Consider the following 24461-nt stretch of genomic DNA (forward strand, 5'->3'; position numbering starts at 1 on the left):
ACCTCCTGTTAAACCCCTCCAAAACAGAAATCATGGTGTGCGGCAACCCAGATCTTCTCCCGCACCCACTACCCTGGCCAACCGCCATGGGCAACTCGCCGACACCCTCCAACACAGTGAAAAATCTTGGATGCACCCTAGACTCCGACCTAACACTCTCGCGCCAAGTCAACAACGTCTCAAAGTCCTGCCACTACCACCTCAAAAACCTTAGGCGCGTCTTTCCATATCTATCATTTCCTAACAGAGTCTCTGCGGTACAATCAATCGTCATCTCTCGGCTGGACTACGGCAACCCCCTATACCTCGGAATCCATGCCTACCAAATGAACAAACTTCAAAGAGCACAAAAACGCGGCGGCCAAAGCGCTACTTGCGCTTGGTCCAAGAGACCACGTATCCCCAGCCCTCAAGACACTGCACTGGCTCCCAGTAGCCCGTAGGATAGCCTTCAAAACCTTATGCCTCACCCATCGAGCAGTACATAAAACTGGACCACAATATCTTCAAGAAAAACTAATAGTTTATCACCCCACTCGCACCCTCAGATCAAGCACAGCCGGCCTCCTAGTAATTCCTAAGACAAACTCAGTCAGGTTGGGCGGAGCATCATTCTCAGCCCTAGCCCCAACCCTGTGGAACTCTCTCCCACCCCACATCAGGCTAACCGAGGAGCTAACAGCTTTCCGCAAACTACTGAAAACCTGGCTCTTTCCCTAAAACCAACCGGTTCCGTTCTAGCTTCATCAAAAAAAAACACCGACCCAGCGAAGCACCTAAAGCAAAAGCAAAAAAAAAAAAAAAAAAAAAAAAGACAAGACTGTATCAAATATTCTCAAAATAAATTAAAACGATTAATGTAGATCTATATAGTGAAATCAATAATATGAATTACTCAATGGATAAAAGAAAAATAGAGCATAGGCGAGCTTGAAAAGCCGATGAGTGTGGCAAACGGATGAGTGAGAAGGGCGAATGAATAAAGACGATTCTAGACAAGTATTAATGAATGTGGAGGATGAAAGCGGTTGACAGGTGCGTCTGGAAGACGGTTGAGTCCACAGACCTGATGTATAATACAAGCAAAACCAATGGGGATGACGGATGAGTATGTAAACCAATTGACTGTAGAAAGTGGTCCGAGTGTGTAAACCAATTGACTGTAGAAAGCGGGCCGAATATGGAGAACGGCTGTGTGTAGAGAATAGAGGAAGGTGGAGAATGGAAGAGCATGCAGACCGAAGGAGCTTGTTGAGCGAGGAGAGCATACAGAGCTGAAGAAAGTGGAGAACAGATGCGCGTAATGAGTAGAGAAAAGTAGAGGGTGAGAGGCCGGAAGTGGAGATCGACTGAGTACCAACGTGTGGAATGCACATAGAAGATGAACCCTGCTGACAGATGATTGTGGAGAGCGGATGACTGTGGAAGGCGTATGACTATGGAAGGCGGATGACTGTAGAAGTCGGATGACTGAAGAGGGCGGATGACGGTAGAGGGCGAATGACTGCAGAAGGCGGATGACTGCAGAGGGCGGATGACTGTGGAGGGCAGTGAGTGTATAGAGCGAATGAATATGAAGAGCAAATAAAGGTGGTGGACAGATGAATGTGGAGAACACATGAATGTAGAATGCGGCTGAAAGAATATGGAGAACACATGAATGTAGAAAACAGTTGAGTGTACTGCGGGAAGAACATGGACCGCGGAGGGCTTAGGTTAGGGAACGGCTGAGTGTGGCTATCAGCTGAATCTGGCGAGCGACGGTGTGTAGCGAGCGGCTGAGTATGTCAAGTGACCGAGTGTGGTAAGCAGCTGAGTAGGGCGAGAGAACGGGTATGCGTCGAACGAACGAGAATAAGAGCGAGAGAACGAGTGTACTCAAAACAGATAAGTACATTGTACGAAGAGTGAATGGACCTGATGAATGCAGAACTGACGAGTGTTTGGCAGATGAGCCTCTGAAACGAATGAGGGCGTAACAGATGAGCCTGGGGAGCGGGTGAACGCACGAAACAAATGAATGAACGGACCAGAGCGCATGACTATGCTAGATGGAAGAGTATGCTATACGGATGAATTCGCAGAGCCGATGAAAAGTGCATAAGAGCAGATGAGAAACAAAACACATCGCACGGGCCGGACCCCTCTGAATTGCGTGATGTGCAGACTTTGATGTGGAACACAAGGAACTGTGGTAAGAGCATACTTCACTTCACACCCCACGCTTACTCTCTCCTTACACCACCACTCAAGTAGAACACAGAGATACTATGACACCATTCGGTATAACTGTTCTCATATCAACATCCGCCGCTCACTCCCCATCACTCTAAGTAAACATTGCTGGTTTCTCACCCCCAGCCAGGCGTTCTCGTCAGGCCTAACGCTGCCTCACCCGGACTGGATAACTCCTGCCAGACCGAACACATACCCCTGATTCCTCAACCACCACACCTATCGCTAGGAAGCAGCTACCACAGAAATTCCGCACCAGCTGCACACATACCTGGTGCGCACACGCACCTTTGACTCTCTCGAATCGCTCCACTGACCCGAACCTCGGTTCCCAAGGGCGTTCAACCTACCAGCGCCTTCAGACCATACCAATGGTATATAAGGCGCTATATAAATGCAAAATAACAATAACAATAACAATAACAATAACAAATTGGGAGATGTCGTTGTGTCTCTGAGATTCGCGTGAGCATATCTTTGTTAATCGCATTTGCTTGGATACCAGATTCTCAAAGATGCTCCATGCATCTCCAGATCGGTTCCAGTTTTAGGTTTAGAGAACACGGTGTATGTCTCCTCATCTGCTCTTTTGAAAACCTTGGAGAAACAGGCCCTATGGTTTGAACTCCCTTGTGCAGTGCTGGAGCATGTTCTACCAGGATAATAACTAAGAGTTATTTTGCTATGTAATCAAGTCCATTGAACGTGTATATAATACACATTAGATTAAAATAAGGCAATGCCCTCCACACATTGCATTAAAGTAAGTCAATGCCATTCACACCATGTCTGTACATTTCTGTTATGAGGAATCCTTACCTTTCACGTAAATGTGAGTCTTCCAATTGGCCACGTTACTGAGCCATGTACCCCTATACCAGTGGTCATCAAACTGTAGGGCTGCCCCACCATAGGGGTGCCTGAAGGATGCCTACGGAGGGCATGACGCTCTACAAACTGAGAGTATCATGACTGGTTTTAATAGGAAACATAAACAGAAATGGCATTTGGGGGGCGGAACAATAACTGTACTCAAAGGGGTACTTAGCATTAAAAGACATACAAGCCTGGTGATCTCTGGCGCAGCCGTGTGGACCGTAGGCAAGGGTTCTGTAGGAATTCTAGCATTGTACAGCAAGTGGCGAGCCGGTTGCTTGAACCTCATAATGTGTTGAATATTTAGACATACTATGCTGGATAAAAGTGGGAACCTCTCTTTTCCAGATCACAGAAAGCCAAGCCTACACATTGGAAGACGAAGTGGCCGAGGTCTTACAGAAGCTAATTACGAACGAGGCAAAGAATCGCGAAAAAGAATCTGAGGATTTTGATTACCCGCCTGTCAGAAGCGACAGTGAAATGGAGGATGGACTCGAGGAGAAAATGGTAATTTCCCTCTGATCTAACGGGATCTGAGCCACTTTTTATGCGCATGGAGCAATCTGCCAGCGCTGCCTCTGGGAATAGTTATTTCTGTCTGCAGGCTGCAGGCACCACAATTGCATAAACACATTATCAGGAACATGCCATTATGCCACTCCACACCTACAATTCATACCAATGGTGTGTTCCAAAATAGGAATATTCCTCATTTCGAATATTTATTTATATGAGTCATGGAAGACATTAATTTAAATAATTTATCTCGCGTTTGTATTGCAATTACTTGCTACATTAGCTTATTATTTTGTTCTGAAGTTATACTTTAAATAAATGTATTAGATTTGACCTTGTGTGAACCATTTAATTTAATATTAATTGTGGTAGTTATATAACGTAAACCCAAATCCACAAATGGTGGCAGAGTGATTTAAAAAGCAAAATGAAGGTTGGCTGAATGCAGAGCGATGTAGTTAACAGGTACATGCCCAGAGTTTAGAGGGAAGAGGCGGTGACATTGGTTGGAGCGGAATGCATACATTTGATACGGGGGATATAAGCAGAGGTTTAGTAGATGCAGTAGTATGGGCGATGGTTAGGTGGGGATTAATGGCAGGGGGAATAATGAAGCATGAACAAAAGGGGATTCAGTTAATTCCTGAATTCTAGCAAGGAGGGAGCAAGTTCCTGCGCGAGGAAGCACACATTGAGAAGGCCTGTCTCTTGGAATTTTCTTTGCAAGTCTTCTGGATTTCAGGAGCACTGTATAGGAGCTGTGGGCTGTGTATGTTTTCCCAAGTAAGTTTCAGCATCTTTATCAGGAACACAGGTTTTCTGGACTGTTATGGCTTTGAAGGTGATGCACAGGGACTTGAGGTAGGGGTAGAGACAAGGAATTGGCAGCACTGCAGGGGTAGGGACAGACTGGTGCTTTTTTAATTGGCACAGCGGAGGGGGGCTGGGGCAGAGAAAAGGGGAAATAGGGTGGTGGCACTAGGGGGAGCTAGGGGCATTGCCAGTGTTTCTTTGACGGTGCAGGGAAGGAGGGCTGTGGGAGATGGCGGCTCTCGAGGAGGTGCTTGAGGTAGCACCAGAGGACTGAAAAGTGGTGGCACTTACATTGTGAAGCAGCAATATACTTCAAATTTGCATTCAGTGTGTTTGCCAGTCTGTGCCAACTCATGTGCCATACCAGAAAGCGCTCCTGTCCTACCCCAGCCAACCAATGAGTGGTGATGGGGCGAGACAGGAAGTCAGGTGGCCATGCTCCTGTATGTGTTATCAAAACATCAGGAGTGTGTGCTTTTTTCTTTTTAACTTAAAAAAATATTTCTGCGATAGGATTGCAGCAGCTGGAGTTCATGGTTGGCCTTTGCTTTGGGCAGGCACTGACCAGAAAGAGGGGCTGACAAGAGCCCCAGTTTTGACTCAGGCTGGCTTGAACCCCGCCAGGCTCGGCCAGCTCTATATGCATAATACAAAGTATCCCTGTTTTATTTTTGGGTTGTAATTTGTTAAAGAGGTTATTTCTTAACCATTATTTCTTGCAGTCAGCCATCCTTGGAAATACACACAAAGAGCAAGAAACAGAAGCCCTTATTCTTTACAGCCACCTGGGAGCATTTCCCATGACACAGATGTTCAGTTATCACTGAAAGACTCAGAATGTCCGTATCTGTAGCATACATTTATAGAATTAAGATATTACACAACAGTTCTGTTCCAAAAATGAACCGTATAATATGATAGGCCAGATGTCTATAGGCAAAGTGTATTGACCTTTTTCATTGGACATAAACACTTCCTGAAATGAATGATTTCTTCTTTCTTGCAATTACCTCATTTTACGCTAATTAGGACTGGTTGTTTTCAACATTCACTGAATCCCAAGGCATGTGTTGCAACTTTAAAACAGGAAAAAAGCAGTTCTGGGATGACACACGCTTGAACAAGACTCTTGCACACTCTGCCAATGCATGGGATTAGCTGCCATGGTTTTATTGGTCACCTCACTCTTATCTCCTTTTAGCCTACTGTCGGAAACCCCCTTTCTGCCCTGGTACCGCTAACATTGTATTTTCCTACCATTTATTATTGCCAAATCCCTGCACCTGGCTTTCGGAACAGGACCTCCCTTGTTCTCAAATAACATTGGCTTGAACTGTTATTTGTATGAGGTTTCAGAAAGCCTCATACTTCTGCTTGTTCAGCACCTTTACATTTCCCTAAGGCCTAAGGCCTGTAGCCATGCATAATGTGGTGTCCATTTGAAAAAGAAGGGACATCTGTTGCTGTAATATTTCTCATGTAAGTGAGCTATATTCTATGTGTACTTCAGAACTACATTTTTCTGCTTTCTAGTGTCTATTGAGTGTGGGTAATATCCTTCAGATCTGAATACAATGCGGCCTAATGTCTGTCTTATTTTGCAATAAATACATATTTGCCTCATGCCTTATGCAGCTACACGTGTCATAGGTGAGATGACATAATTTACTTCTGTCATCCTTGGCTCACACCGTTTTTATCCTCACTCTTTCTGTTTAGAGTATGTATAATACAGTTGTTTGAGTATGATTGAGAAGTGCATAACTCTTCTCATATTTGCAATATTGGACTTGGGGTAGGGCAAGGGCTCTGAATAACATGTTCACCTGTCCGTCACCAGAGGGAGGGAGGGTCTACTCCTCTTCAAACTAGATACAAATTCTTGGTTACTTCCAGTTTGGGTGAAGTGTACACCCCCCGATGAAGTGGAACATGAAAAAAATCGATGTAATCATTATTTTTAGAATAGAGAGTTGGGACCAGGCTTCTGAGCATCAAACGAAAAAAAAGGTACAATGTAAAATAGGAAATCACATCAATACAATAAAATGGCATATAGATCTATACATTGAGCATGATTTCTCTTTCTTTTTAAAGAAAAATAGTCTGAATTAAGATTAAATGTTCTTCAGATAGAAGTCCTAAAATACGCGTCAGGGAGGTGAAGTCGCATTTAGGGTCCCAGTGGTTATTGTATATTGAGAACTTATGGTTCACTGCACAAGTAAAATATATGTTGAGGAAATTCACGCTCTTTTCCTTATATATAACAGTGTGTGCAGGCAGTTGAACTAGGCACATCAGCGAATATACAAACAACCGGCTATTGCCTTCACACACCAGCATCATCTATACACACGGTACCTATACACCTTAGAAGGGGCTATTGGTCCTGCAATATGCATACCAGTACCAAGTCTACCTTAAAAATAACGTGACCTGCTGAAACACATGAAGGCTCATGAATTCATAACTAATGCTGAGAATTGTAAAAACCAAAGATATTGGAAGCAGAATCGCAATACTGGGTAGAACTGTAGAGAATTGTTATAGTTTCCACTCATTCAGCGCGTCTGCAATTTCTTATACTGGGATTTACCCCATTGTCTTTTGCAGCGTTTGAAAAATGTACTTCCACAAGGTTTGTGATTTTCATTTTTTCCAATCTTTTATTGTCTCAAATTCATCAATTGAGGATATAACAGGTGGTGCTGACACGTGTTTCGACCTAACAGGTCTTTTTCTAGGCTACCGTTCATAATTTTTAATAACAATGGATTAGATACATATTTGGTGCCAATGTGGTCCCAAGATCGGCATTCACCATTCGTGATTGGGTGTATATCATGTGACATTTGTGTTTGGACATATTATGTGTGGGTGATTTAATTTCCAGTGATCGTGATATATATACAGATTCATAGTGATTTACAGATTGGTTCATACATTTTGCAGTCAAAAACAATTATCAATAGACAGTATTGAGTACGTGTTAAGGGAGAGAAAAGAAAAGATTTCCGTAAGTTTGGTTGGCAATGGTCCTAATTGGTTTAGAGTGTTTGTTAATGATTGGTAATGATGGACTCATTTGCAAGGGGTCTCACCTGGTAGGTAAGATAGAGGGATTGTCCTGGTTCCTGCTTTTTGCAGGTAGGTCAGTTAGTTACTGGTTAGTGGTAATAGCAAGTGCTCAGTCCACCCAGTGCCTGGTTTAGCAGAGGTCAATACCTACGAATAAAGAATTAAGGTAAACTAGTGTGAATATTTAGTGCCCAAGGGCTGAGCTACTAGGAATAGTTAAGAGTCATGATTCCGTGGTTCAGTTCATATGTGGTATCAGTTATTTCCATTGTGCGGTCCCAACACTGGGGAAGTGCCCAGTTGAGTTTCAGTTTTCAAGGTGATAATCACCTATGGTCACTGTGGCAGGAAGTATACAGGAAAGCTTTGTTATTGACCAGAATCGAACCATGGGTGCCAGCTAGGAAAACATAGCGAATTATAAATACCCAATAAATAAATGGATTCCCAGTGTCATTCTAAGAAATTACAATGGACATAACCAGTCATTAGAGATTTGATCGTGAAGTGAATGGTTCGATCATTCTTGGATGGCCTAATTGGGAATGTGTCAACTTCACAACTTGATGGGTGGGATTTCTGATGTGTGATCCTGTTAGTTCATTCAAAGTTATGAAACATGTGTAAGAGAATGTGTCATACAAGTCACACAGCTCCTTGGCAGATTTACTTCATGTGGGGTGTGCAGAGAACTCCTCCATCGTTGAATTGCTATTGGTTGTTAGGTTTGCGGCGTTGCTTCATGTACACTGATGATAGCAGGGACTCTCAGGATGTTACAGTGGTCCAATTGTACCTCCCAGTTATCAAACTTACGGACACGAACCAGCAAGACAAGTAGGTGAGATATAGCTTCATAATGCACAGATGTGTCCAACTCCCACCCTTGAGAGCTGTACACATCAGGTTTTCAGGCTACCCAACACAAATATTCATGAGACAAATTTGTGTCCAATTCACGCAAAGGGGAAATTATTGACATATTTCTTGGTTATCCCTGAAAACGAGAAGGGTTTGTAGGCTTCATGAGCAGTTGTGCAGCAATGACTTAGATTTTCATAATACATACTGCAGTAATGGTAAACATGGTGGTATTTTAATGATCTCCTAAATATGGGACATGATCATGTGAGATATTGACATTATGGAGCATAGAGCAAGTACTGCATGGGGCAAATAACCCATATTACACCATACAGTTGTTTTCATTTGTCTCATGTTGCTAAAATGCAATGCAACCCTTACTTAAGTTATTATTATTATTTTGCATTTTTAAAGCTCTCACACAGCCCGCGGGCATCGAGGCGCTGCTACAGGAATTGTTTGTTTTTCAGTTGCGTCATTGTTTTTTTGTCTTAGTTGCGCATTTTCTAAGCACGGACCCGGGGTCGAGCCTGTGTTGCTTCGGGCCACCTTGCTTCCAAGGCGAGCACATTGCCACTGAGCTCCCGGGACAATTGGGTATTTTAAAAAATAGATGCTGTTTGAAATATCACAGGTTTTCCTCACTGCCACCATACTCATAATGAATTCCATACTGTAATTTTCCAATGCCAGTCTGCATGGTCCTAATGCCATACAAGTGATTATGCTTGGATAATAAAAAATGTTGCTCGCGATAGCGGTACACAAAGAACGGCAGATTCCTGTTAGTCATGGCCAAAGTAAATGTCTGGTGCCACAAAACACACTTTTGGGAGAAAGGAGGGGTCATTATAATACATTATGTTCAATACTGGAAAGCGCAACTATGGTCAATTTCACTTAAGTGGTGTTATTTGTTTGTGAATTACAGAACACATAGGAAAAAAAGTATATTTTTACCATAGTACCTAACATTGTTAGTGCGCTGAAGCCATGCTGATGAAAAAAAGTCGCCAAAACATATTTAGGAGAGGATAACAACTCCCTTGACAGTATAAAAGTATGCATACTTTTTTACTCAGACTATCTTTGCACAACACACAACTTCCATCCTCTGATGAAGGAAATATTGGCTGAAAAAAAGGTTGTGCACTTGGCTTTCCCATCTTCCTTGCACCAGTGCAGACATGCTGTCAGTGTACTATATTATACATGTATTTTTCTTTAGTTCTGGCTATTAGGTGATGCTTGCCTGTTTCCCCTTGATGATTGGGAGCATGGCCGGTTTAGTAGTAGTGTGGGGCTGAGTAGTAGTTTTAGTCACAACTCATCACTGTACTCGTGGAGAGCAGTAGTCATTTCATCACACGGGTGCACAGAACACAGTGTGCCCTGCACATCTGATACTGAACTTCTAATTTCTAACGCACGTCTTCCCTAGCGACCCATGTCTTTCCAACCCCCGCATCCCAGGAGCTGTGTGATTTATTATCTTGGAAATTGGGAGTCACTCAAATGGAACATCTAGGATAGGGAAGCCGTGGTCATTAATTTCCAAGCTAATTAATCGTTCAGCCTCTAGATCACAGGAAGACGTAAGTGCTTTCGAAATGTAGTAATCGAGTGAGTCTGTATTAGTACTGGAAAACATCTTGAGTATTTCAATGAATACAGCAAACAAATTTTGTAGTAATGAGCTCTCTTGTTTTTTTTTTCAATCACTTATGAAAAAGGTCTCAAGAATTGCCTTTGTTTTTCTTTGACTTCACAGGACAAAGCAAAGTACACTCCTCTGGATGGCTTTGCTGCTAGTGAAACGGGTGATATTGGTGAAAGGTCATGGGTGCCTCCCAATAGTCCAGAAAGAAGAAATGACCTGTCACCCGAAGACACCTTTGAGGACCTTGAGTATTTTCCAAATTTTTACAAGCTGCTGAAAAGTTTAAATCCAGGTAGGCCATTTGCAAATTACAAACTCGAATGATGTGATGCATTGAGGGCAGCAGTGGTGAGCAGAACTGCTCATTTCCCACCACAGGGATGCAGTGTACTGGTACGCGGGTAGTTACTGGTCTGCCTAGTCTACCTAAAGCAGCCATTTCTCTGCTGGGTGGGGACTAGGATGGTTGCCGTTAATGAGCCAACATCCTTCGGCCATGCGCGGTGCTGAGACGATCGTCCTATATGGATAGGCCGAGAGGATGGCTTAAAGCCACTAGGGAACCACTTTCCAAGACTTTCACAAACAAAAGCATTCTGGTAGCTGTAGTCTACTAACTGCAATCGAGCCCATTGGATTGATACCACGATGTGAAAAAGGAACTCCCAGGACTGTTTCACGCCCCGGAGTCATCGGGTCACCCGATTAAAGAAGCTACCTTCGCAGTGCATGCATAGCAATTCCTAGCATTCCTAGAGCACAGTTGCTGAACACGTGTCACCATGTCTAATGCCCTCTGCTATAGGGTTTATGAGAAGACAAGTTCTTATTTAGAGTTTTCTACTCGATCAGTTGGCCTTCTAGACTCTAGGACAAAACCACCAGTACACTTCAGGACTGGTCAATGCTCTGCTCCAACCTATATGTGTCCCAGGTATAAAGAAACCCCTGTCCCAAATTTCAGGTGTGAGTAGCCCAGAGCTCTTTCTAGAGCCTGGTGAAGCGGCAGTGGCGTGTCGAGGGAGTGGCCTGGGGTGGCACGTGCTAACCTTGGAATCTGATTGGCCACCCAAGGTGCCACCCCATTATCCTAAACTACGATCATTATGTGTGTGGGCGCTTTTACTTCATGCCACCCCTGCATAAGTCAGTGGCCCGCTTGGCCACCCCAGTCAGAAGAGCCTGGACACGCCACTGTGAAGCGTGCTGCAACACTTGGCGCAAACAGGATATGGATCTGCATAGAAAGGCGACTATTCAGTCTTGGTGACTATGGGTAGATTGGAGAAGCTTCCCATTCTGCTCCGAGCTCCCCGCACCCTGCAGCGATGGGCGTATCTGGGAGGGATTAAAGCCCCCCATAAATGAACAAACTAAGCTTCTTCAACTTTGATCTCCCCCAAGGCTGAAGCAATGCTGCCCTCTAAGGCCAAGGGGTGGGTGGGGTGCTGAGGGAGAGTACACGAAAACAGAGGAAAAATAAGAGAGTGAAATAAAGAAACCGAGAAAGGTGGCGAATACACCCCAAAAGAGACAGGTGAGGGGAGAAAGGAGTAAGCTAGCAGTGAAAGAGAAGGCAAGAACGTTTGAAAGGAAGGGGCGGAGGACAATTGAAAGAACATTTATGAGGAAAGAGGGTTTCGGAAAGGGAATAAATCTAAAGGAATGAGAAAAGTATATGGAGAGATAAAAAGAAAGAGGGAGAGGGCAAATCAAAGAACAGGAAAGGAAAGAAAAAGACAAAAAAATAAAGTAAGAGCAGTCGACGCAGATCAGGAGAAAGCAGACATTAGAAAGAGAAAAGGGTAGTGAGGCGGAGGATGGAGGGGAGGAGATGTCCACTGGAGCTGCACGCGCAGCCGGAAGACAGCGATCTGACCTGACACGCAAGAGGAACAGCGGGGAGATGAGTTAGGAGGTGACCTGGAAGCATACGAAGGACCCACAGGACAAGATAGAAACTCAGGCAAAAGTAAACATAGGCAGCAGCTACCTGTGGGAACCAAACTGGGACGCGGGGAGAAGAGGATGGAAGGGCGATGCGAAAACTGCAAGGTATGGGCATGAGAGAAAGAGTGAGATGGGAGTAGGGGGAAAACTGTGAGAAATAGAATAGAAGCGGGAAGGGGACAAAGAGAGAGGTGAGAGCTATATTGGGAGAGGTAGAAGTGAGAGCAGAAGAGAGGTGGAGAAACGGAAGATTGAAACAGCAGGACGGTGCAAGTGGAGACAGGAGTTCGACTGGGTGAGATGGGGAGTGATGAGGAGATGAAGGGTGCTTGGTGACAGCGGGGCACGAGAGATGCTGGAGAGCTATGAGTTAGAGCTGCGAGGTAACTTGGAAGTTGTGGAGACATGGAGAGGGCGAGAGAATGAGAGTGACAGCGCGAGAAGTTGAGGTACTGACGGGACACAGAGGATGCGCTAGGGCCAAACACTCTTGGAAGCACCTATGCTTGGGCTAAATAAGTGAGAAAAGACAAAGCATCTAAGCGAGAGTGCAACAATGCGCGTGCGCGAGTGAGCAGAGGTGCATAGAAAAAGCCAAGAGGCCCTGTGGGCCTCTCACATGTGGCTGGTTTAAAGTTGCACGCGCTTTTAGCAGAAGGGTGGGCCTTCGTGTGTTTGCAGGACCATTTCCAGGAGACTTGGGACCTTAGTACGTTAATCCTGCCAGGTGCAAAACCAACTTTCATGCAGGTGAAGCTTGCAAAACCAACTTTCATGCAGGTGAAGCTTGCATGCCATTTTCGATATTTCAAAGCGCACCAACTTATTGCATTGCACACAAAGCGGACTATGGCTTGGCCCTCACATTGTATGGGACAAGCTCCAGCAGGATGCGCCTCCAGAATGTTAATATCTGCCCCATACCTCTTGGTGGTCCAACTTAAGTGTCAGAGAATTCGAGCTGCTGGCAGATCATTCAGCTGCTCACAGCCCACTCTTTGCAATGCCATTCCTGTTACTCTCAGAACAATGTGACACTGTTCAACATTTCAAAATAAGCTGAAAGTCTTGTTGTTCACAAACCATGTGTGCCTCTGAAAATAAGACTAACAACTAGAGGCCCTATTTCAATGTCTTGGGGACCCTTGTGGTGGCAGCATGCCTTATGCATGCCAACACCATAACAAAACAAACCAATAAAAATGTTATATATAAAAAAAACATGAACATGTAATATCAATAAATACATGCCATTATTGTCGTGTAATTTGCAAATATCGTTCCCAAAAGTTGGCAAACACTTTGTAAAGTTCCATTTTGTTTATTTTGGAGCATATTCTTTTCAAATAGGAAAATCAGTATTGAAAGAGGTTTCATTCTATTTTGGTAGATTGTAGTAGATAAAAAGATAATATACGCTTAATTTATGTTATCCAGAATGTGGGCTTTTACTGGAGGTGCTTTACATTTCCAGTCTGTAGTTTTTAAAAGTGTTTGGTCTGTAGAAGTGCTGTGTTTAAAAAGCCACAGTATGTACCTAACTAACCATGGAAAACCCAGAATGTTTGTTTCCCTTTTCACAGAAGGCAATTGTTAATTAAATAATGGGGGGGGGTGATTACTAGGTTTCACAGCTGCCCATTAAACAAAGGAAATTGATCAACTTGGCTCAGAGCTGCTCTCTGCTCTGTCCAGCTCACAGTGTGCACCAATGCACCGGTTTACATGCTGTGCTTTGAATGTTTCGAGCGATGGCCAGGATTGGAGAACAAGGCATCTAATTCCCGCTTGATGTTCTGTGCTTCTCATTGGGTGACATCTATATTGAGGGGGAATTATTTAACTCCCGTGAATTATGGAAAATAATTAATGGGGGGTGGTTTCATCCCTGTGAAATATGCATTTTGAAACCAACTACCACTATTTGAGCAATAAACATGAATTAAGTCTGCGTCTGTTCTAAAAGATAAAACAGTTGTGACACCATATGTCTTCCTTCCTGCCCAAGCAGAGAAAAAAACACAAGACACTGCATATAGCATAACACAACTAAACCATCAAAGGAGAACTTGTATAACTACACTGCGATTATAGTGCAATTTCCACAATGGGAGTATAGCTTTAGAGCCACTGTATCCAATAATTCCATGAGTTATTGATCAGATAATAATCATAATTTAGCATTTATATAGTGCTACGAACCCTCAGGCATCTGAGCACTGTTTATTATTACCCACCGTGTGTGGTGCTCATTTATTGACATCGGAAGGATAAAAGGCGGAGTTTGGCCCTGCCGGGATTCGAACCTGCATCAGCAGGATCTGCATAGATGTCAAAGCGAGCGCTTTACTAGCTGTGCTATTTGACATGCGCAGAGGCAACCGTCAAAACAATTGGAAGGGGTGTCTAAAAAGGAAATGTACACAAGTGCTAATAAGAACCCCTTGCAATAACAGTAAAAGGGCAGCACCACACTATTGTGTAAGAAGTTGTACTACGCTGAGTTTCGGCCCCTGCCTTGGTGGGAGTACGTCAGAGTGTCTGCAAAACAGTCTCTTAAATGCTGGGCTATTAAAAACTCCTATGTAAATTGGATGAACATACTCAGCCTTATCACTGGTTTCCATGTGTGATACAGAGAAGAGATATCTTCGTGTTCAGATACAGCATTCTCTGTTTCAAGCTGCATGATGAATGAGAGGAAGCAGCATGGCAAGCGAGTTCCACACCTCATACACATCAATGTTTCCTTTGGCACAGAGACGGAGGCAAAGGAAAAAGCCACCCTGGTCACCATCATGAAAACCTTGATTGATTTTGTGAAGATGATGGTGAAATATGGAACGATCACACCGGAAGAAGGCGTGGCTTACTTGGGTGAGAAGATAAGCATTATTGTGTTAACCACTGTCTAGAAAGTCTGCCGACATACTTTTTGAGTTGTTCATGGATTGATCCATATTCTTAATAATAATCAAAATGGGTGCATGTGTATTATGGTGCATAAAGTGAGGTACACCTGGTTAGGCAAAGTCAAGAGCAATTAGCATGGCTGATGGAGATTGCAATGAATGTGAATGTTGCCCAAACCTCACATTTGATATTTAATCTCTAAATTGATCAATATTGGGAAACACCAGAGTGGCGATGCCTGCTTAAAAGTATATGAATATCTACCAAACATTTTAAATGGGAGAGTAGAATGGGTAAAACAGGTTTAAAACCATCAAAACAATACCATGACTTGTAGTGCCAGCCTATATGCAGTTCTATGGCTTCCCGCGTGCATGCATTGATTAGGCTCTGCTAGTGAAGCCTTACGGGGTATGGTCTCAGTTGAGGGGTGAAGTATGAAACGATGAAAGCTTGGTTCTGAAGGGTTGATTGAGCTGATCCTAATATTCCAGCATTATTCAGCGTTGAGTGGGTCTGGCATCGAAGAGGCACGCTGTCAGCTCCCACCTCATTCGCGCGCTGATTTGGACGGGGAATGGATGTCAAACACATACGGAAGCTGGGAGTGGTGGAGGTCCACCACTTCACCCTCCGGTGGCTGAGTAGAGGGGGGCCACTCCACCCAAACCCTCAATGTTCGGAAAGATGCAGCCAAGAAGACAAAAACAGAACAAGTTGAAACTTGAAACTCCAGTACAGGTCTTGTGAACCACAGGCATTAGTCAGTGGGTTGTTCCAATGGGTAGTTGGCCTCTGCTCACCAAACTATAGATGTGGAAGGTTGGTTGGCAGAAATGCGCGCTTGGTAGGTGCACTCCACCAGTACCAATGTTTTGCCTCATTGCAGGGACCCAGAGGCATCTCTTCTTCTGCTAGATGTGCAGCCACTGAGAGAATTGATCATCAAAGTAATGTGCTTAGAAGTTTACTTAGCAGAAAATAGCTGGGCAGATGTGCCACACGAGAGGGCACCCCGTGTTTTACCACTCTCTGTGTGGTAAAAATCTAATGATTTGTGGGGAGGTCGTGGACAGAGAAATGCAAAATGCTTTTGGGTCTCAAACCCAGTACCCTAAATAATTCCTCCTTAAAGGGGTTGGGGGGATTCTTTTGTTCGTAATCGAACAGCATGTAATCTGCATGCAGTGTCCGAACCATCCTTGGCACGGCCACCGTAAACGATGTGAAAATGCGGTCATCGCCATGCATTGCTGCACACCTCAGCTTCCAATGTCTTCAATGTCTTCACATGGTCGTCCAGGCATTCACTGCCTGTCAATCAGAGCATGGTTACCATGGCAGCAACACCAGTGGGCGACTCTCTCAATTTGCACTCAAATGAATTACGCGCATAAGGATCGGTTTCCTTCGCTTATGCCTATACCAGATACACAATGCCCAGTGGCCAGATAAACCTCATCAGATTTCTTATAGAGGAACACGTGTGCTGAACATTTTACCTGTGGTCGGTGCTGAATAGCTTTCTTGACGAGGCACACAATTTTCACGGTTCTACGTGTTTACAACAACCTCTTATTTGTCGTTGTGAATTTGTTCGGCACTTTTTCATCGACCAGGGTCGACGGCCCCCTTTCTGTTTTCTGTTATTGGGAGTTCCCCACATGTTAATCTCCCTCCCCACTTCCCCCATCCCTGCACGCAGTACCCCTTAACCCCCTGCGGCTCGTTCACTAAATGAAAAGAGCGTCGACCAAATGTACAACGACCAAACAGAGGTCGTTGCATCCACAGCAAACAGATTGTCTTCACTGTCTGAAAGCACCAGTAGGGTGAGACCTATGCAGCATCAGCATCGTTTTAAAAAACATTATATAGAGGGTTGTTTTATGTTTTTACTAAAGCAACACAGCACTATTACAACAAAAAGGGTTAATCAAATGAGAGGCCTAGCTCCTCGCACAGCTATTCATTCATAATTGGGATTGGGTATCCGACCATCTTGTGGAAGCCTGCCAGCCCCAGCAGTCAATTCACTCTACTCACTCACTTCATCCTTTTTAGTTCAAGGCTTGCCGAGGTGGCAGCCTGGATATTTAAGTCTTCTTCCTCCAAACAAAAAATCCTGGAGCTGCAGAAAGTGCTTAGCACTATATGCCTGGCGCTTGCCATGCTTGATATGTTGTGCCAATTCCAGCCGCCTACTTACAGACTAAGGTCTTTCCACGTAATGCCCAAGAAACAAGCAGGGCATGGATCCACTGCTTGTGTGTGTGTCTCAGACAGACAGAGTGAAAGTATCAACCACTGGTCCCCGGCGGGGGGCGAGGGGGCATTGAAAGGAGAATGACACTCACACACCCAACAGTCACCACACCTCCTTGTGGGGGTAGGTGGGCAGGGGAGAGTCTTTCTTTCTTTTGTTACTACTTTCATATTTACTCTCAGCTTCTCTCACTTCCTCCTACTTGCTTTGTCTCACCTCTGCATTCTCTTCCAGGCACGAGAGAGAAAGAGAGCGAGAGAGAGAGAGGGAGAGAGAGAGAGAGAGAGAGAGAGAAAGAGAGAGAGAGAGAAAGAGAGAGAGAGAGAGAGAAAGAGAGAGAGAGAGAGAGACTGACTGATGTTCATAATACTCAAAACGCAGTAAAGGGAAAACAGCTCAGTGGGCTAATGCATCCCCTACATGAATCTGTGCTTGGCCTCATGGTCACAGATTTTAATCCTGACAGGTCCACTCAACCATTCATCCTTTTTGAGTTGGATAACAATTAACATTTGTTATCTGTCTACGATGCCAAGATACCCAACCTGTTGGGGTGAACATGCGCGCTGCAAATATCCTGTTATGTCTGTAACTGTAGAAAACAAATACAAATTTGATATGTGCTCTACAGAGTTGATTATGTCTTTTACAAATGTGAAGTGTACATGAATGCTTCTAGCAGTACTAAAAAACCGCATAAGGCAGAAACATGTAAACTCTAGGCTTGAGAAAACGCGCGCGCGCACACACATGCATGTGTGGTTTTCGACTGGCTACCTCTTCTGTGTGGAGGAACATATTTATATAATTGAAATGCCTGGAAGAATAATGACCTGAGCTGGACAGATAATTCGGTTGTATCAGCCAATTTCATGGCTATTTGAAAGAGAATGACGAACAGCAGACATGGAATGATTGCAATTGCCTAATTGGAAGAAGTGGCTTATTGGATGTCCAGGGAAAGAGCAGCAAAGAGCATGACTCACCAAGATTATGATACTAAACAACTCCAACTAATGCATTACTTTGGCAATGGAAATCAATACGGAGTATGAATAATTTTAGGCAACATCCATCCATGCAATTGCATTTATCCCATTTCATTTCCTAAATTTGGTATAAACAACTTGAGATAGCTTGAGCAATATCGAATTTGACATTATAGCCACACAAAAAACTCACGATTATCAGCAAAATTTAATAACACCAATGCATAATTGTTTGTACCTTTCTCATATAGTCTAGAATACACTTGTAAATATCTTACCAGTGGCCATTGGCAATGCAGGTATTAGTTTAAAACCTAATCCAGAATTGCTCCATACATTTGGCTGTCTTCCATCCTGTAAGAATATGAAGGGGAATATTTTGGTAATTTTATGGACCTTAACGGGAAGAGAAATGCTAAAATACGTATTTGTCCAAATATGTTAGGTGTTACTGCTGGATGTCTACAAGTAGAGTGATAAAAAACAATTGATTGCCTTGATTTGAGGAGAGCACAGTGGGGCGCTTTCCGCACCTTCTTTATGTCTGCTGCGAATTCAAACCTGTTACCCAATAAAATATCGCAGGGGCACTGTATGGAATTTCACCCGCGACTATCCTTCCTGAGTTATCTGATCCAAGAAGATTTCATGCCCCAACCGAATTGATGCAAGCGTGTCCAAATGGACATGCAAGTAAGCCCCAGTGGAGTTAGTTTCAGTAGGTGTCGATCGCCTACCTTCTCTTTAATTGCTACATGTGAAATATTCATTTTCGTGTGTGATTCCAGCACCCCACAGACTGGTGACACTTCCAAATTGTTATTGACGTGATGAACATCACCGGACCCAGCATATTTCAGACTGAAACAGTTGCTGAAATATTATTTAAGACTTGGTAATGTTGTGTAATGACAGTTGAATCTTGGTGCACACAGCTTCCAGGAACCTGGAATTGATAACAATCCATTGACAACAGGACCACGATTCAACCAATTTCATTTCTTCTCTGAATGTTTATACATTTTAATATTTTAATTACTTTAGTTAAATTCCCTCCGTTTATCACCACCGCTTGTAGAGACATGATATATGTTATACAATTCATACATGGTGTGGCATTTTGGATGCATTGCTCACTATCAAATAACATACATAAACATTTTTTAGATTGGTTAACATTTGTGACATACGTGAAGCATAGTGGCAGGCTGCAAGTCCTCTTTCCATCTCTTGTAGAATGTGTGCGGTACAAAGATAGCTTGTCTTCCTTTCTCCCAACTTGTCTGAGATAAACATGCTTAAGAACAGTGCACCATTATAAAAAGTAATATTAAAAACCTACAAACTCATTTGATGTTTTTCACAAGGCACCCTAGACAACCTAAAGTGTTTTGAGAAATTGCACCCAGTCGAACCTTGCATTTTTTTGCATACAGTAAAGCATGTGGCTGCTATTCTTTTCCAGAATCTTTTCTTGATTTTAAATTATAATGCATGTATATTTTTTGTTATTTCGGGCACTTTCTGAGAATTATATTTATGATAGTTTCCAGTTGTGGGTAAAGCCTACAGTGAGATTTTAAAGTGCTGTCTGGTTCGTGTCAGAGGAGAGTGCTTAACCCATGAGCTATCCACCCATGTAATTTACTTGTATAATTTCTACATATTTTGGGCCCGATTCATGGAATTTTTTGCACGGTTCAAAGCGACATTGCACTGCTGAAAAGTGACTTTGCACTGCCGGCACAAACCCTGATTCATGGAACTGTGCAAAGTGTATTTTTTCCGTTCAAAGTCAGTGCAAAGTCATTTTTGCAGTACAAAAAGACTTTGCACAACAAAAATACACTTTGCACAGTTGCATGAATCAGGGTTTGTGTAAGTAGTACAAAGTCACTTTTCAGCAGTGCAAAGTCTCTTTTAGCCGTGCAAAAAATTCAAACAATCGTGCCCTTAGTCCATAGCCCTGCAGCCGAGAGCGTGAGATGGGATTGCAGAGGAAAGGAAATAGTGGCGTTTAAGATGGCTGTCTGAAGCCCGGAAGTCTACGTTCGACACAATGGCAGGCCTTTTATGAACAGAGTGGAACTGACCGCCTTCGGGCAAGTTCCATCTGAACTCTAGTTATACCCATTATTCATTTTCTTATTTATTATTTCTCTCTCTGTCTCCCTCTCCCCCCTCTCTCTCTCGCTCTCCCTCCCCCCGCCCCCTGTCCCCGGGCACATTAATTACCGTGGCAAGGAATTCATTTGCTTCATTTTGCCCTCGCCGGGGGCTTTTTTTCAAGAAACTACAAGTATTATTAGTTCATATATCCACCTCGAAATCTATGGAGAGAGTCAAGGAGAGCTCGTGATTTATTCGTCATTGATGATCGTTCCGTGCCATCAACATGTACAAAACGTCAATGGATTGGAAATCCACGCTCTGGCTTAAATTAAACCAGGCCAGAGTTGGTAAAAAACGACGAGAACAGAATACACATTAGGAACCTGGCCGCAGGAAGCGGCTGCCTCAATGACAAAACAGAGGGTGGCAACCGTGGAAGGGACACTGGAATTTCTGCCCTACAATACATGAGGCTTTCCCGAAGCTCTCTTGTAGCTGGGGTTCCCCTGCAGCAGGGTTCTGCAACCTGCTGACCTGCAGATATTCTGGCCTACCACTCCCATGACCCCTCACTATATTGTATGCAGGGATTTGCGGGGGGTGTCCCCCACAGCCAATCCCAAAAAGCCACCAAAATAAAAAGGAAAGGACCCTGCAGCGCCTATTCACGATCATGGAAGTGAAAGGGAACATGCATTGCAGGACACAGTGAGTCGGCGGCTGCCACAAGGTAAGTTCGGGATGTGGGAGTGGGGGGTGTGGGTGGGGGACCAAGGTCAAGTCGGAAATGTTCAGGGGAGAAAAGACCAAAGGTTATTTTGGAAAAATAATCTTCGGTCTTTTCTCCCTCAAACATTACGTCACGGTCTCGCAACTCCAATCCGTATCGGGATACATAATCCGCAAGGCCCCCCATACCTGTGCCCTAAGATTATTAAAAGCTGACCCATCATAGGTATTTGTATCCAACTGAACTCCTGGATACCCCAATCTTTTCTAACGCTCATCTTACCGCTCCCCCATTAGGGCCGTGAATAAGCTCTTCATGTCCCCTATGGCCAACACGACACCGGCAGTATGCTTCTCCAATGTATACATCCTCTTCTCTGCCCCTTTAGAGAGCTAAGGGAGTGTCTTCATCAAATTACTCCAGTTCATGTTTGATCATGGGACATAGTACACCCTTCCTAGAGCCTTCTGGAGCAACGGAAACTGAGTTACCTGTTTTTACTGGGGCTTCCCCATCTCTCACCTACCCCTTACAACAGCCATGTGAATACCCTGGTGTGACCTAGAGTTCCATGGTGTGCTTTCTATCGCTGCTAGTGCAGCGTAAGATAGGGTGCCTACACCCTACTCTCCGTGTTCAACATCCCATTCCTCTCCTTCTTCATGGTCTACTCCGACTGCTCTACCCCTTACTCCTTCTACAGGCACGGAAGCATAATCAGGATTGGTGCGCCTCCAATGATCTTTGCCTTAATGCGGGTAAGACTGAGATCCTTCCAATTGGGACTCCTGCTCCCGCTTTCAATCCCTCACTCTGACTGCCCTTCTTGGGCCCTCTACCCTCACCTTCCTGTGAGCCAAAAAACATTGGTGTCATCTTCGACTTCACCCTCTCCTCCTTTCTTCACATCATGGACCTTACCAAATAGGCCCACTTCGAGCTGCATCTCCTCAGAGGTATTCTACCTTTCCTCGCCTTCCCCCAGAAGCTACTGTCTCCAGAGCTCTGGTTCTCTCCAAGCTGGACTACTGCAACAGCCTCTTTCTCAATCTGCCTACTTCTACTCTTCGCCCCCTGTAACTAATCCAGAACAGGACTGCAAGAAGTATCCTTTGCCTCAAGCCCAGGCACCATATCTCTCCAGTCCTGAAATCTCTCCACTGGCTCCCGGTGACTGCAAGGATCAAGTTCAAGACCCTCTGCATTGTCCACAAGTCTTTCTGGGGCCGGGGACCACATTACATCCAACTCTTTCTTCTGAAATACCTTCCATCTAGAGCCCTTTGTTGTGCTTCCCCCAAACGCATCTTCAGGCATAGAGTGGAGGGGGGTGTAGATCTTTCTCCTCCGGAGGTGCCTCCCTCTGGAACGGCCTCTCTGCCCCTCTCAGACTTGAGTCGGACCACCTGAAGTTCCGGAAGCAGCTCAAGACCCTTCTTTTCTCCTCTACCTTCTCTCTCTCGGTCCCTTACTAACTTACCTGTCTGCTGCACCGACAGGTTGCCTGATTCCCACACAATCTCACTGGGTACCAGGCTCCTCCATGACCAGTCTTCCTTGCACTGCCTCCTCGCTTACCGCGCATATAGAGGCTGTAACTGTAAACCCTACAGCCCCCCTGCCACATGTATTTACCTAGAGCTGCGCTGCTCTGGCTTCACTTACTCAGAGCCATAGTGCCCTGATCGCACTTCCCCCTTTTCCTCTCCCTTGCACTTCCCCCTCTCCTATCATATCATATACTTCCCCTTTCACTTCTATTGTCGCACTTGCATGATCGGAATGACAAAAGAGCTAGTAGGATTGTTTGTCTTGTCCTCCCTTTGTCTTCCCTCCCTTGTCTTGTGGCGCCTAGAAACACCTGTGTACAGGTGCGTTATAAATGCCATATCATATCACATCAGCACTACCATAGGGTGCCGTCTCCCGTCCTCCCTGCTCAGCCTCTGTACCCGTGGAAGCATCCCTGTTCTCCAAGTCCACCTCAACCGTTCTGATAACCGAGTTGTCCAATCTAACAAGAACCTGCCAATGTCTCCATTTTCCTCCTTCTACATAACTTACCTGTCTTCTCACTTCCTCCCACTCTTCATCCCTCTGCCACTGTAACAGCATTACCTCTTTCTCTGCTAACCGTAGTGCTTCCTTCATCTTTTTCACATTCTTATGCATCTACCACTCTTTGCAACCTATCATCTATCCTCACAGCGAGAGGCTAAGCTCTTCGTTCTCTCTCATTTCCAATCCTTCCTCTGCTCTTCTATCAGTTTTACTCTATCTTGCTCCTCCACCCTTAATCTATCTGCTAACCTAGCAGTTGGGGGAGTTATCCCCATCCCACCTTCTATTTTCACCCTTCTGCAGCCCTAATCATTGAAGGAGTTACCCTTCCACTTCCCTCAGAAACCTAGTTCTTAGAAATCATAGCAGATTGAGGTGTTACCTGTGTCTGTCTTGCAAATGCTGGATTAGCTGCTGGGGAAAATGGTGGTACAAACTCAGGGTCTGATTACCCCTTTGCAGACGACAAAGGCTTGCACCCATATGGGAGTGGTGCAGAAGAAATTCCTGCATCCTCTTTTTTTCGGCCTTCCCCCCATAATTTCAACATTATGGCCCTTCCAAGTTTTTTCATACATCCTCCGTGATTCCAAGATGTTTAACCACTTTTCTAACTTCAAGCCCTTGTGCTTTGTAGTTAAAAGGGTATGCAGGTTCTCCAATATCCCTGTTTCATAAGATCCCTCAGTAGGCCAAGAATTTATCATTTTCCCTTTATTCTCCTGCAACCATTCCTTATGACATTTTAAAATGTGCACTTTATAGCCGGGCAAAACATGGCACAAATGATTCAACAGAGTCTACATACAGCAATCAAATTTATCAAAAAATTGTTTCACAAAATATCTCATACTAAGCCGAACCTGCGGCATGAAAAAATGTTCACCTAAGAGCTCCCTTTTTACCCGTACCCAATTCCTTAGTCATACTTCACACTCATTCACCGTACTCGCCTCTACCACAATTACCACACTTCACTATTTACTTCAATTCTACTTCTCACTTATACACAGACGACAGCATCTTATCAAAAACACTTGCCGGACAATATTTATGAGATATCCCCACCACTCGAGCATAGGGGGGCACAATGCTTTGCACTACAGCACTGCTGCTTTGACTCTCTCTTTTTTTACTAGTATGGCCTTCTGTACTACAAGACTGTATTTTCCCGACTACAGGAAGTTTCCCTTCACTACTTTGACTAACCAAGAAAATTGAGGTCAGGTGCTACGCCCACATGGCAAATACAAAGAATGTCAAGGCCTTCTTCAGATGGTATGTACGATTGTACTTACCCCAAGATACCACACCACCTCCAAGTGAGTGCTCCCGCCAACAGGACAAGCAAACTGGGTGTGCGGGGTAAGATACCTCTAAAATAACAAAAAG

General features: G+C 44.3%; 1 protein-coding gene across 2 annotated transcripts in view; it reads left to right on the forward strand.

The window, feature by feature from the left end:
* The window catches only part of SCG3 (secretogranin III), a 187002-nt gene that overhangs the window by 21120 nt on the left and 141421 nt on the right, over positions 1–24461 (forward strand). For both annotated transcript variants that reach the window (XM_069624817.1, XM_069624818.1), the window contains exons 6-8: positions 3460–3621; positions 10160–10340; positions 14759–14875. In XM_069624817.1, the coding sequence (XP_069480918.1) occupies positions 3460–3621; positions 10160–10340; positions 14759–14875 (460 nt within the window). The remainder of the gene's footprint in view (positions 1–3459; positions 3622–10159; positions 10341–14758; positions 14876–24461) is intronic.

Source organism: Ambystoma mexicanum, chromosome 11 (assembly GCF_040938575.1).
Source record: "Ambystoma mexicanum isolate Mex_15411 chromosome 11, UKY_AmexF1_1, whole genome shotgun sequence".
NCBI classification, from domain to species: Eukaryota; Metazoa; Chordata; class Amphibia; order Caudata; family Ambystomatidae; genus Ambystoma; species Ambystoma mexicanum.